The sequence below is a fragment of the Scyliorhinus canicula genome, chromosome 6, assembly GCF_902713615.1.
Source record: "Scyliorhinus canicula chromosome 6, sScyCan1.1, whole genome shotgun sequence".
In the NCBI taxonomy this organism is placed as follows: Eukaryota; Metazoa; Chordata; class Chondrichthyes; order Carcharhiniformes; family Scyliorhinidae; genus Scyliorhinus; species Scyliorhinus canicula.
The window spans coordinates 92,994,315-93,007,535 of NC_052151.1; the positions used below are offsets into that span (position 1 = coordinate 92,994,315).

At 50.2% G+C, this 13,221-nt stretch overlaps 1 protein-coding gene across 4 annotated transcripts in view; it reads left to right on the forward strand.

The window, feature by feature from the left end:
* Positions 1-13,221, forward strand: part of dcbld1 (discoidin, CUB and LCCL domain containing 1) — a 158,771-nt gene that overhangs the window by 96,886 nt on the left and 48,664 nt on the right. For all 4 annotated transcript variants that reach the window (XM_038799668.1, XM_038799666.1, XM_038799670.1 and 1 more), the window contains 2 exons: positions 11,755-11,888; positions 12,548-12,588. In XM_038799668.1, coding sequence (XP_038655596.1) covers positions 11,755-11,888; positions 12,548-12,588 — 175 coding nt within the window. The remainder of the gene's footprint in view (positions 1-11,754; positions 11,889-12,547; positions 12,589-13,221) is intronic.

Consider the following 13,221-nt stretch of genomic DNA (forward strand, 5'->3'; position numbering starts at 1 on the left):
TAATAACCTTTCAACAGAACTAACTTTTGTAGTAGGTTTTAAGGAGCCTCCTTATGGGAGTAGAGGGAGGTAGACAGAGTGAAAAGTTTACAGAGGGAATTCCAGAGCTGAGAACCAAAGCAGCTGAAGCTACTGTACCGGGGCTGCACAAGAGGCCAGAATGAGACTTCTGGTGGCAACATGTCGGTGGAGGTCGCACATTGGGTGGTTCCTGCTAGAGCTTTCGGCTTTTGGCGCTTTTCACCCAGATTTGGGGGAAATTTTATATGATTGATCAGCAGGATAGTTGCAGCAACTAAAGGATATTTCTTGGAACATTGAACATAGAACAGTACAGAATAGTACAGGCCATTCAGCCCACGATGTTGTGCTGATCATTTATCCTAATCTAAGGTCAATTTAACCTATACCCCTTCAATTTACTGCTGGTCATGTGTCTATCCAAGAGTTGCTTAAATGTACTTAATGGCTCTGACTCCACCACCTCCACTGTCAGTGCATTCCGCTTACCCACCACTCTGTAAAGAACCTACATCTCCCCTATACCTTCACCAATCACCTTAAAATTATGTCTCCTCGTGACAGCCATTTCCACCCTGGGGAAAGATCCCTGGCTATCCACTCATCACCCTGTACGCCTCTATCATGTAACCGCTCTCCCTCCTTCGCTCCAGTGAAAAAAGCCTGAGCTCCCTCAACCTTTCTTCACAAGACATGCCCTCCAGTCCATGCAGCATCCTGGTAAATCTCCTCTGCACCCTCTCCAAAGCATCCACGTCCTTCCTATAATGAAGCCACTAGAACTGGACACAATATTCCAAGTCTGGTCTAACCAGGGTTTTATAAAGCTGCAGCAAAACCTCACGGCTCTTAAACTCAATCCCCCTGTTAATGAAAGCCAACAGTCCATATGCTTTCTTAACAACCCTATCAACCTGGGTGGCAACTTTTGAGGGATTTGTGTACCTGAACCCCTAGATTCCTCTGTTCCTCCACACTTCCAAGAATCATGCCTTTAACCCTGTATTCAGCATTCAAATTCGACCTTCCAAAATGAATCTAGGTTGAACACCATCTGCCACTTCTCAGCCCAGCTCTGCATTTTATCAATGTCCTGACATTGAAAAACAAGGCGAAAAGTACGGGTTGAAAAGGTGTGAACGATATTCTGCCTGAGAGCTCAGGTTTGATGCGGAGTTCTGTTGGGAGGAAACTTGGCGAGAGCAAGCTCGCTGGATGGGGCTGCACTCATTACAGTGGATAAGCTGACTGAGGTGATGGCGATGACGTTTGAGTGGCAGTTCAGTAAGCATTTTCATAGAATAGAACAGTACAGCACAGAACAGGCCCTTCGGCCCTCGATGTTGTGCCGAGCAATGATCACCCCACTTAAACCCACATACCCCTAACCCAACAATCCCCCCCATTAACCTTTACACTACGGGCAATTTAGCATGGCCAATCCACCTAACCCGCACATCTTTGGACTGTGGGAGGAAACCGGAGCACCCGGAGGAAACCCACGCACACACGGGGAGGACGTGCAGACTCCACACAGACAGTGACCCAGCCGGGAATCGAACCTGGGACCATGGAGCTGTGAAGCATTGATGCTAACCACCATGCTACCGTGAGGCCCCCAATTTTGATCAGTATCGGTAGGGGATGACGGCCTCGCTCAACGAGTTGGTGGATGATATGCTGGCCCTGATAAACGGAGCACTGAAAAAGACGTTGATGGCAGTGTGTGAGCAAGGAGAGGTGTTGAAGGGGGTTGAGGAGCCATTGTCACAGCAGAGTGACAAGTTCACCTCGTTGGGAGAGGAGCTGCTGAGGGTGCAGGAAAGTAATGAAGGACCAAGAGCCAAAGTGGAGGACCTGGAGAACAGGTCATGGCGACACAATCTGCGGATTGTGGGACTGGCTGAGAGGCTGAAGGGCAAGAGGCGATGGAGTACTTTCCGGAGCGCCCGTAGGAAACTCACGCATACACGGTGAAAACATGCAGACTCCACACAGAAAGTGACCCAAGAGGGGAATCGTACGTAGGTCCCTGGAGCTGTGAAGCAACGGTGCTAACCACTGTGCAACCATGCTGCACATAGGGCTCACCGGTCACTCCGGCTGAAGCCAAAGGCGAATGAGCCACCAAGAGCTGTGATAGTTTGTTTTCATAGCTACCATGTATGAGAAGGAGAAAGTGCTGAGATGGGCCAAGCAGAATCGAGAGGTGAGGTGGGAAGGCAAGATCTCATGGCGGAGCTGGCAAGACGGCCGGCAGCCTTAGGTAGGGCGAAGGCAGCGTTGTGTAAGAGCAATGTGTGGTTTGGGGTGATCTACCTGGCAAAGTTAAAAGTTGCATGCAACACCAGACAGCGGAGAGGCAGAGCCGTTCATGAAGGATTGGGACTGAACTAAATTTGGACTTTGTTTTTCTTTATGTTGTGGTTGGGAGGGGATGGTTTTTGGCCATCGGGGTAATATGTTGGGATTTATTTCCCTTTGTTTGGGGGTCTATTATGTTGGGTTGTTTGGATGGACTGGGTATGGGGGAGCCTTTTGTCTTTTTTGTATTGGGCATGTGGGAGAAGGGGGCCCTGGCGGAGGCCACCTCGCTAGCGAACGCAAGTTGGCTAGTGAACGTGAGGGGGGGGGAAGAGAAGGGCCGCAGCCATCAAAACCTGTGTTGACCAGTGCCGATGAGCCTGCAAGGTGTGAATGGTGGGGGGTGGGGAGTATGCAGAGAGAGATGGTTTTGAGAGAAAGTGGCTGGGGGGGTTTCTGGGAAGGGGAGGGGGTAGTTGATTGATGGTGTCTCAGGGTAGGGTTATGTCCCACTCGCAGGGTGGGGCAGGGGCCAGCGATTATGACTGAAAGAGAGGGTGGGAGGGGGCGGTGAGAAAATCCTGGTTCGAATGGTGACGTGGAACATGTGGGGGTTGCGTGAACAGGTGAAGCGAGCGAGAGTCTTCTCACAGTTAAAGAGCTTGAGAGCCAACGTGGTGCTGTTGCAGGAGACCCATTTGAGGGTGAAGGACCAGGTGAGGCTTCGAAGGGCTGGCTGAGTCAGGCGTTCCACATGGGCTTTGATAGCAGGGCTCCAGGATAGTGATACTGGTGGGCAAGAGAATGATGTTTCAGGTGCAGAAGGTGGTGGCAGATCAGGGGGGCAGATATGTTACAGTAATGTGCCTTTTGGAGGGGAGACTGGTGGTGTTGGTTAACGTGCATGCTCTGAATTGGGATGACGTAGGGTTTATGAGGAGGATGGTGACTACCATACCGAATGTGGATACCCATCAGTTAATTCTGGGTGGGGACTTGAATACAGTGCTGAACCTGAAAATGGATCAGTCTAAGCCGCACATGAAGGTGTTGGTTACTCAAGCCAGGATGGGGACTCGCGATCTTTGGGGTTGGGGTAGAGCCGGGAGTGCAGGAGGCGAAAGAGGCCGGTGTGCTGGCCTTTGCGTCCCTAGTAGCCCGGCGAAGGATTTTGCTACAGTGGAAGGACGCGAGGCCCCCAAGCGTGGAGACCTGGATCAATGACATGGCGGGCTTTATTAAGCTTGAGAAGGTTAAATTCGCCCTGAGAGGATCGGTGCAAGGGTTCTTTAAACGGTGGCAACCTTTCCTCGACTTTCTGGCTCAACGATAGGGTACTGGGACAGTAGCAGCAGCAACCCGGGGGGGGGGGGGGGGGGGGGGGGGGGGGTGGGGGGGGGGGGGTGGGTGGGGGGGGGGGGGGGGGGTGGGGGGGGGGGGTGGTTGGGGGGGTGGGGGGGGGGGGGGTGGGTGGGGGGGGTGGGGGGGGGGGGTGGGTGGGGGGGGTGGGGGGGGGGGGGGGCGTTGATTATGTTAGCTTATTTTATTTAAATTTGATTATCTAATTTTAATTTATGGTTAAGTTCTCTTGTTTGGGGGGGGGGGGTGGGGGAATGTGATACATGTGATGTTACGGTATGGGGGGAATTGTGGGTGTTATGGGGCTGTTAGTTGCATATTACTGCTTTTTGCTATACTTTTTGTTATATTTTCTGCAAAAAATTCCAATAAAAAAATTAAAAAAAAAAAAAAAAAGAAGGTGTTGGTTACATTTATGAAGAAGGTTGGGGGGGGGGGGGGGGGGGGTGGGGGGTGAGGAAAGCGGAATACATGGTCCTGGAGAAGGAGCCAGCGCAGAGGCCAGCGCGGAGGTTGGATGTGGGCTGTTTGCAGACCCAAATATTTGTGTAAAGATGGAAAAGATGATTGATTTTTTTAAAAAACATTTTTTTAAATAAATTTCGATTACCCAATTATTTTTTCCAATTAAGGGGCAATTTAGTGTGGCCAATCCACATACTCTGCACATTTTTGGGTTGTGGGGGCGAAACCCACGCAGACACGGGGAGAATGTGCAAACTCCACACGGACAGTGACCCAGAGCCGGGATCGAACCTGGGACCTCAGCGCCGTGAGGCGGTTGTGCTAACCACTAGGCCACCGTGCTGCCCTGAAAAGATGATTGATGACGTGTGGGGTGCAATAGGAATGGGGAGATCGCGCCGTCAGTGGCCTGGGAGACGTTGAAGGTGGTGGAGAGGGGTGTGATCATCTCATTTAAGGCTCAGATGAACAGTGAGGCAATGTCCTCACCATTGCAGTACTCCAGCTACAGTCTCACCAATGCAGAACTCCAGGTGCAGTCTCACCAATGCAGCACTCCAGCTACAGTCTCACCAATGCAGAACTCCAGGTGCAATCTCACCAATACAGTACTCCAGGTGCAGTCTCACCAATGCAGTGCTCCAGGTGCAGTCTCACCAATGCAGTACTCCAGGTGCAGTCTCACCAATGCAGTACTCCAGGTGCAGTCTCACCAATGCAGTACTCCAGGTGCTGTATCACCAATGCAGTACTCCAGGTGCAGTCTCACCAATGCAGTCCTCCAGGTGCAGTCTCACCAATGCAATTCTCCAGGTGCAGTCTCACTGGTGCAGTCTCACCAGTGCAGTACTCCAGGTGCAGTACTCTAGGTGCAGTCTCACCAATACAGAACTCCAGGTGCAGTCTCACCAATGCAGTACTCCAGGTGCAGTGTCACCAGTGCAGTACTCCAGGTGCAGTCTCACCAATGCAGTACTCCAGGGGCATTCTCACCAATGTAGAACTCCAGGTGCAGCGTCACCAGTGCAGTACTCCAGGTGCAGTCTCACCAATGCAGTACTCCAGGTGCAGTCTCACCAGTGCAGTACTCCAGGTGCAGTCTCACCAGTGCAGTACTCCAGGTGCAGTCTCACCAATGCAGTACTCCAGGTGCAGTCTCACCAGTGCAATACTCGAGGTGCAGTCTCACCAATGCAGAACTCCAGGTGCAGTCTCACCAATGCGGAACTCCAGGTGCAGTCTCACCAATGCAGAGCTCCAGGTGCAGTCTCACCAATGCGGAACTCCAGGTGCAGTCTCACCAATGCAGAGCTCCAGGTGCAGTCTCACCAATGCAGAGCTCCAGGTGCAGTCTCACTAATGCAGTGCTCCAGGTGCAGTCTCACCAATGCAGAACTCCAGGTGCAGTCTCACCAATGCAGAACTCCAGGTGCAGTCTCACCAATGCAGTACTCCAGGTGCAGACTCACCAATGCGGAACGGCAGAGGAAATCTTGGAAGTGGATGGGAAGTATGCCGTGAATCCCACTCCGGAACGTCTGGTGAGAAGAAAGGAATTGCAGGCACGGCGTGACCTGCTGTCCACAAGAAAAGTGATTGAGCTGTTAATGCGGGCGAAGGTGGTAATGTATGAGTTTGGGGAGAAGTCAAGTTGCTTGCTATCGGGCCAGCTCCACTGGCAAGCAGCTGCACGAGAGATTGTTCAGGTCCTGGATGGGGCAAGGGAGCTGGTGGTAGTCCTGGAGCATGAGAACAAGGCATTGGAGGAATCTTATAAAAGTTCCATAATGTGGGGGAGGGGTCGGATATGAAGGATTAAGAGGAGTAGAGGACTGGGCTAGATGGGGCAGTGGGAATTGTGGACGTCCGGGCGGAGATAGGGAAGATGCAATCTGGCGAGTCACCGGGGCCGGATGGGTTCCTAGTGGAGTTTTATAAAATGTTCTCGGATAGATTGATGCAGCTGTTGAAGGAGATGTTTGCCGATGCTGTGGCCAAGAGGGTGCTCCCGGAGACAGTGGGACAGGCATCCATTTGGCAGTTATCGAAAAAGAATAAGGACCCAGTGGAGCGTGCGTCGTATAGGCCAATATCTCTGCTAAATGTGGATGCCAAGATTCTTGCCAAGGTGGAAGAATGCCTCCCGCAGGTGATTGGGGCAGATCAGATGGGTAGGCAGTTGTCCTCGAACATGCATTGTTTGTTAAATGTGGTGCTCTCGTGCAGGAGGGAGGGAGCCACGGCTAGTGGTGGCGCTGGACGCGGAGAAGGCAATTGACCCTGTAGAGTTGAGTCACTTGTTAGTAGTGTTGGAGAGATTTGGAATTGGGCCTAAGTTTTGAGGTGTGGGTTAAATTTTTCTATAGGGAACCAAAGGCGAGTGTGCACATGAATGAGCTGAATTCCGGGTATTTTCAGTTTCATAGGGAAATGAGGCAGGGGTGTTCCATATCACCCCTCCTGTTTGCACTGGTGATAGAGCCTTGGTCATTGTGTTGAGGTGCTTGGATAAGTGGAAGGGGATAGTGAGGGGAGGTGTGAGGCATAGGGGGCGAAATTCTCCCAAAACGGGAGAAATCGTAAAACTGCCGTAAAACCCGGGCGGGTTTTACGGCAGCGCGCCCCTTCCCGACGGGGGACCGATTCTGGTCCCCCGTCGGGGCTAGCAGCCCGACGTCGGAGGCTCCGACAAGTCGGGCTTAACGAAAATCATTAAGCCCGCTTGCCGGAGTGAGCGCCGGCTGACGCGTCATATGACGTCAGCCGCGCATGCGCAGGTGGGAAGACTCCACCCGCGCATGCGCGGGTGACGTCATCGCGTTTTTGCGCGAAACCCGCGCATGCGCGGGCCGGGTTGCCCCTCAGCCGCCCCGCGTATTGATATGCGGGGCGGCGGAAGGACAAATAGTGCGCGGGCATCGGGCCCGCTGCCCGCGATCGGTGCCCACCGATCGCGGGCCCATGGCACCCTTGGCACGGCCGTGGTACTGCCGTGCCAATCGGTGCCATGGTTATTTTTTGCGAGTTTGTCACGACGTTTTTACGAACGGCAGGACCAGGTGTGTTTGCCGTTCGTAAAAAGGTCGTAAAGGGCTGGGACTTCGGCCCTTCTAACAGCTGAGAATCGCTGCCGGCCGTAAAAAAACGGCGGCAGCGATTCTTGTCGGGATTTCGGCGGGGGGGGGGGGGGGGAGAATAGCGGGAGGGCGTCAAAAAAGTCGGGAAGGCCCTCCCCCTATTCTCCCACCCGTCGTGGGGGGGGGAGAATTTCGCCCTACGTGTCTTTGTAAGCTGATTATTTGTTGTTGTACATCTCCAACCCAGGTTCTACGGTGAGGATACAATGGGGCTATACAATTCATAGAATTTACAGCGCAGAAGGAGGCCATTCAGCCCATTGAGTCTGCACCGGCCTTTAAAAGAACACTCAACTTAAGCCCACGCGTCCACCCTATCCCCATACCATACCCAGTATCTCCACCTAACCTTTTTGACACTAAAGGCAATTAGCATGGCCGATCCATGTAACCTGCACATAAGAACATAAGAACTAGGAGCTGGAGTAGGCCATCTGGCCCCTCGAGCCTGCTCCGCCATTCAATTTGATCATGGCTGATCTTTTGTGGACTCAGCTCCACTTTCCGGCCCGAACACCATAACCCTTAATCCCTTTATTCTTCAAAAAATTATCTATCTTTACCTTAAAAACATGTAATGAAGGAGCCTCAACTGCTTCACTGGGCAAGGAATTCCATAGATTCACAACCCTTTGGGTGAAGAAGTTCCTCCTAAACTCAGTCCTAAATCTACTTCCCCTTATTTTGAGGCTATGTCCCCTAGTTCTGCTGTCACCCGCCAGTGGAAACAACCTGCCCGCATCTATCCTATCTATTCCCTTCATAATTTTAAATGTTTCTATAAGATCCCCCCTCATCCTTCTAAATTCCAACGAGGGGGGGCAATCAGTGATGGGCTGGATGGGGGGACATCTCGGCGATCTAAGGAAGGATTTGGGAGGATGATATGGCGGTGTTGAAGAGGGTTAAGGTCAAGTGGCAGGAGAAGCTGGAGTTGGGAATGAGGCGGAAGGTACTGGGGAGGATGAATGCCTCAACCATGTGTGCGAGATTGGGGTTGATGCATAAGAGCGCACCTGACGAGGCAAGAATGAGCGGTTGTTTGAGGGGGTGGAGGAACGGTGTGGGAGGGGTCCGGCCAATCATGTAATATTTCCTGGTGCTGCCTGAAGTTGGAGAAATTCTGTTGGTCGTTTCTCAGCACCATGTCGGCGATCCTGCATGTGGCTGTGGAGTCCAGTCCCTTGGGGGCCATGTTTGGGGTATCGGACTTGCCGGAGCTGCAGCCAGGAGTGGGGGCAGATATTTTGACATTCGCCTCACTGATTACTCGCAGTCAGGTGCTGTTGGGCTGGAGGTCAGTCTCTCCACCCTGTGCCTCAGTGTGGCTGGGGTACTTGGTGGGGTTCCTGTACTTGGGGAAGGTTAAGTCTATTTTGAGGGGGGGATGGGTGAGGCGTTCTACAAGAGCTGGGGGTGGGTGTATATATTACACTTTAAAGAGCTGGTTACCATCAGCTGCTGAGGGGGTGGAGGTGGGGATTGGGGGAGTGTTTGCTCTGAGTTACTGGGGTGTTGAAGGATGGGGGGTTGTGTTTGGGTTTTTTTGTTGATTTACTTTGTTGCATAGTAAAAATGTTTAAAATAGAATAAAAATATTTTTGGACATCTTTGGACTATGGGAGTTAACCGGAGACCCCGGAGGAAACCCACGCAGACACGGGGAGAAAGTGTAAACTTCACACAGACAGGTACCTGAGCCCGGAATTGAATCCGGGTCGCTGGAGCTTTGAGGCAGCAGTGCTAATCACCGTGCCTCCCGTGCTGACCAGGAGATTCGGGGCTTTTTCAGGTTATAAGCTGAATTTGGAAAAGCGAGTGTGTTATTTGGTGTCTTCTCCGGGGGCAAGAGCTGGTTTGAGGGGTTGCTGTTTCTGGTGGTTTAGGTATTTGGGTATGCGGGTGGCTTGAGACTGGGCCCGGTTCTGTAAATTGAATTTCACGAGCCTGGTGGGTAGGGTCAAGGCTGGTTTGGGGAGATGGGACAGCCTTCCCCTGTCATTGGCAGGCCGGCTACAAGCAATAAAGATGAACAACTTGCCATGGTTTTTATTTTTGTTTTGGAGCCTACCGGTCTTTTTGCTGAATACGAAACATTGAATGGTTGATTTTGTCTAGGCAGGGAAGGTAGCGAGGATTCGGAAGACGGTGCTTCAGAGAGGGCGGCAGTCAGGGGGTCTAGTCCTTCCAAACCTGATGTACTGCGAATGCGGAGAAGGTGCGGTGTTGGAGTAGGGAGCCGGAGGCTTTGTGGGTGAAGGTGGTGGAGGGCTCTTGTAAGGGGTTGGCATTGCGGGCACTGCAAAAGCATTGTTCCCACTTGTCCCGGTAAAATATTCGGGGAATCTCGTGATAGTGGCCACTTTGAAGACATGGAGGCAATTTCAGCAGCACTTTAGGTCAGGGGGCGGGGTTGAAGCTGATGCTGATCCGAGGGAATCATGTTTTTGAGCTGGCGAGGCTGGATGCTAGGTTTTGGGTGTGGGAAGAGCGGAGGATGGTGGAAATAAAAGATGTATTTTTGGTAGGGCGCGAGTTTGGAGGATTGACGCGAAGGTTTGAGATTCTGCGGGGGATGCCTTTAGGTATAGGCGCTTCTTCACGAGGAATGTATTCCTGACTTTTTCAGTAGCACCACCCTCATTGTTGGAGGGGGTGCAATCAGTGATGGGCTGGATGGGGGGGACATCTCGGCGATCTAAGGGAGGATTTGGGAGGATGATATGGCGGTGTTGAAGAGGGTTAAGGTCAAGTGGCAGGAGGAGCTGGAGTTGGGAATGTGGCGGAAGGTACTGGGGAGGATGAATGCCTCAACCATGTGTGCGAGATTGGGGTTGATGCATAAGAGCGCACCTGACGAGGCAAGAATGAGCGGTTGTTTGAGGAGGTGGAGGAACGGTGTGTACGGTGTGGGAGGGGTCCAGCTAATCATGTAATATTTCCTGGTGCTGCCTGAAGTTGGAGAAATTCTGGAGGTCGTTTCTCAGCACCATGTCGGCGATCCTGCATGTGGCTGTGGAGTCCAGTCCCTTGGGGGCCATGTTTGGTGTATAGGACTTGCCGGAGCTGCAGCCAGGAGTGGGGGCAGATGTTTTGACATTCGCCTCACTGATTACTCGCAGTCAAGTGCTGTTGGGCTGGAGGTCAGTCTCTCCACCCTGTGCCTCAGTGTGGCTGGGGTACTTGGTGGGGTTCCTGTACTTGGGGAAGGTTAAGTCCATTTTGAGGGGGGGGGATGGGTGAGGCGTTCTACAAGAGCTGGGGGGTGTATATATTACACTTTAAAGAGCTGGTTACCATCAGCTGCTGAGGGGGTGGAGGTGGGGATTGGGGGAGTGTTTGCTCTGAGTTACTGGGGTGTTGAAGGATGGGGGGTGGTGTTTGGGTTTTGTTGTTGATTTATTTTGTTGCAGAGTAAAAATGTTTAAAATAGAATAAAAATATTTTCAGAAAACCAAAAAGAGGCCAGAATGAAAGGTGTCCAGAGATCTCGGACCGTTGTAGGAAGGGGGGAGATTAAAGAGATATGGTCGTGTAAGGATTTGAACACGAGGATGAGAATTTTAATTTGAGTGTTGCCGGACCAGGAGCCTATGTCAGGAGAAAATAGGGGTGATGGTGAAATTTAGGACACAGGCAGAAGAGTTTTGGATACACTCAAAATTTATGGAGAGTGGGAGATGGGAGGTGAACAGGGGGAGCATTGGAAGAGTCAAGTCTAGACTCGAGAGGGAACAAAGGCAAGGGTGAGGATTTCAGCAGGAATTAGACTATTCTTCATGCAAGAGATTGTTGGAAAATGAAATTTGTGGTCTAGGTAAAGTTCATTGTTAGCCATCCTTTCTGCAGTCTAGTATTTTAACAGCTGGTGGAAAATGAGGAGACTAGTTAATGTTTGTGATTTGTACTGATGGAGTAGGCCAGAAGATGTATCAGAGATTGCCATGCACCTGGACTTATATAACTGTGCTTCATTATTCCTAGAAACTAATATTTGTGGTGATATTATGGGTTAACTGCTAACCTGCAGGACATCAGGAGTATTCCTTTGCTCTGAATCGACCATACAATTATTCAATCCACCTGAGTGGGCAATGCACTTGGTTCAGGTGCTTAATTCAAATGGCAGCGTTCCCTCTGTGCTTTATTGAAGAGCGGCCTCAATTATGGGCTCGGAACTGCAGAGAAGGGCCTGGACCTATAATCTTCTGATGTTGGGGTGTTAGCACTGAGCCAAGACTAACTCCTAAAGAGAAAATGGTCTTTCACTTGTCTTGACTCTCTCATTAACGTTCCGCACTCCACTGAAAGTAGTCCGCAAACCTCAAGTTGCACTCAAAATGCAAGGTGATGCTCAGGATGGAAAACTATGATTATGAAATATCCGGTTACCTCTTGAGCATCAAATAAGTAATTTATTGGAACATGAAGGTTACCCATTTGACTGACTTCTAATTTTGTTTTTTAGACATCGGCCCTTTGCAAAGCTGCCATTCATGCAGGTGTAATATTGGATGAACTGGGTGGCAAGATAGATATTGTTCAGCATAAAGGTCTGAGTCGCTATGAAGGTATCCTGGCAAATGGTGTTTTGTCAAAAGAGTAGGTAACATGTTTCTTTTGTTTTACTTCAAGCACAGATTCCCTATTTGATAAGTAGAGATTTTTGCTGCCAAAACAAATGTGAAGTAAAATAAATTGAAATGTTAACTTTCTCTCTCCTCTGCTCAAAGGCAACTGGAAGACCAAATATTGTTGTTTAAAAAGTCAATCAAATTTAGCACTTTCTCTCATCGAAATTTTTGTTCGATATTTGAGTAAATATTTCTGTGCAGAACAGCTTAAAGTAGAACTACACAGACATACGTCAATTCCCCGGGGACAGCCAGCCCTGTGGGCTCGCATTTGCGAAGGTTTCTTCACTGATATTGAACATCATGCTGGCTGTGCAGCTGCCTTTGGTGCCAACTGCCCCAGGGAAATGGCTAAAGTCAGCGTTACCCTGCTTAAATCTTTCCCCCATTGTCTTAAAGAAAAGAAAGAAATAGCAAGGCACACAATGTAGGATTTTTTCCGTATTTCATTTCTGTGTTGGCTGAGATTATGTGCTGAAATCTGGAGTAGGGTGTGAAGTTACAAGAGAGTAAGTGCCACTGATCCAAGCTGCCACTTGAGATAAAAGCTATTCATGCCTACTATTTAAAATATTTTGGTTCAAATATATTGCATTGTCTTTTATCCTCTTTTTGTTATATTTTCAGTGGATCCCTGTCAGATAAGCGGATTGTTTTTAGCACTAATGGTAAGTTGACATTGTTAAAAATAGGCTTATAAGATTGTTATGTTTTGGGACTCCAATTAATTTAGGGAAAAACGGAAGAATGAAGGGACCAATTGATCATGTGATCAATTCTGAATTCTGCTCACAATAAGCCTGGGTTACTTGGTTGTTTTACTGGGAAGAAGGCGCAAGATGTTCACATCCGTGCAAATTGATAAAGGCATCAGTGATGACTATGGGTAGACTGCTGGGTCTGGAATTTAGTCCATATATTATGTGCACAGATTCCGGAGAACTCCCAGCTCTGTGAACCTGACTTCTGTAAATGTGATCCCAAATTTCTGATTTTTGCTCCGGAGATAGTGGGCTATATTAGTAGTCGGGGTAGGCGACACCAGTGAGTGGTCAGTGGTGGTGGGCCCAGCATGGATTTGATGACTCAGGTCTTCAGGAGGGCCCATTCAAGGGTTTGGAAGGTGATGGTAAGATCTATGTGCTTTTGGAGGAAATGTCATTTACGTGTTAGATAAGTGGGAGAAATGTTGTCGAACTGTTAGCTGACCCTGGATTGGATGGCCCATGATGGGCTTTCCTTGGGAAATAAACTCAGTGGTACTGCCTATTTGAAGTGCACTGTACTGAAGTCATGGAGTG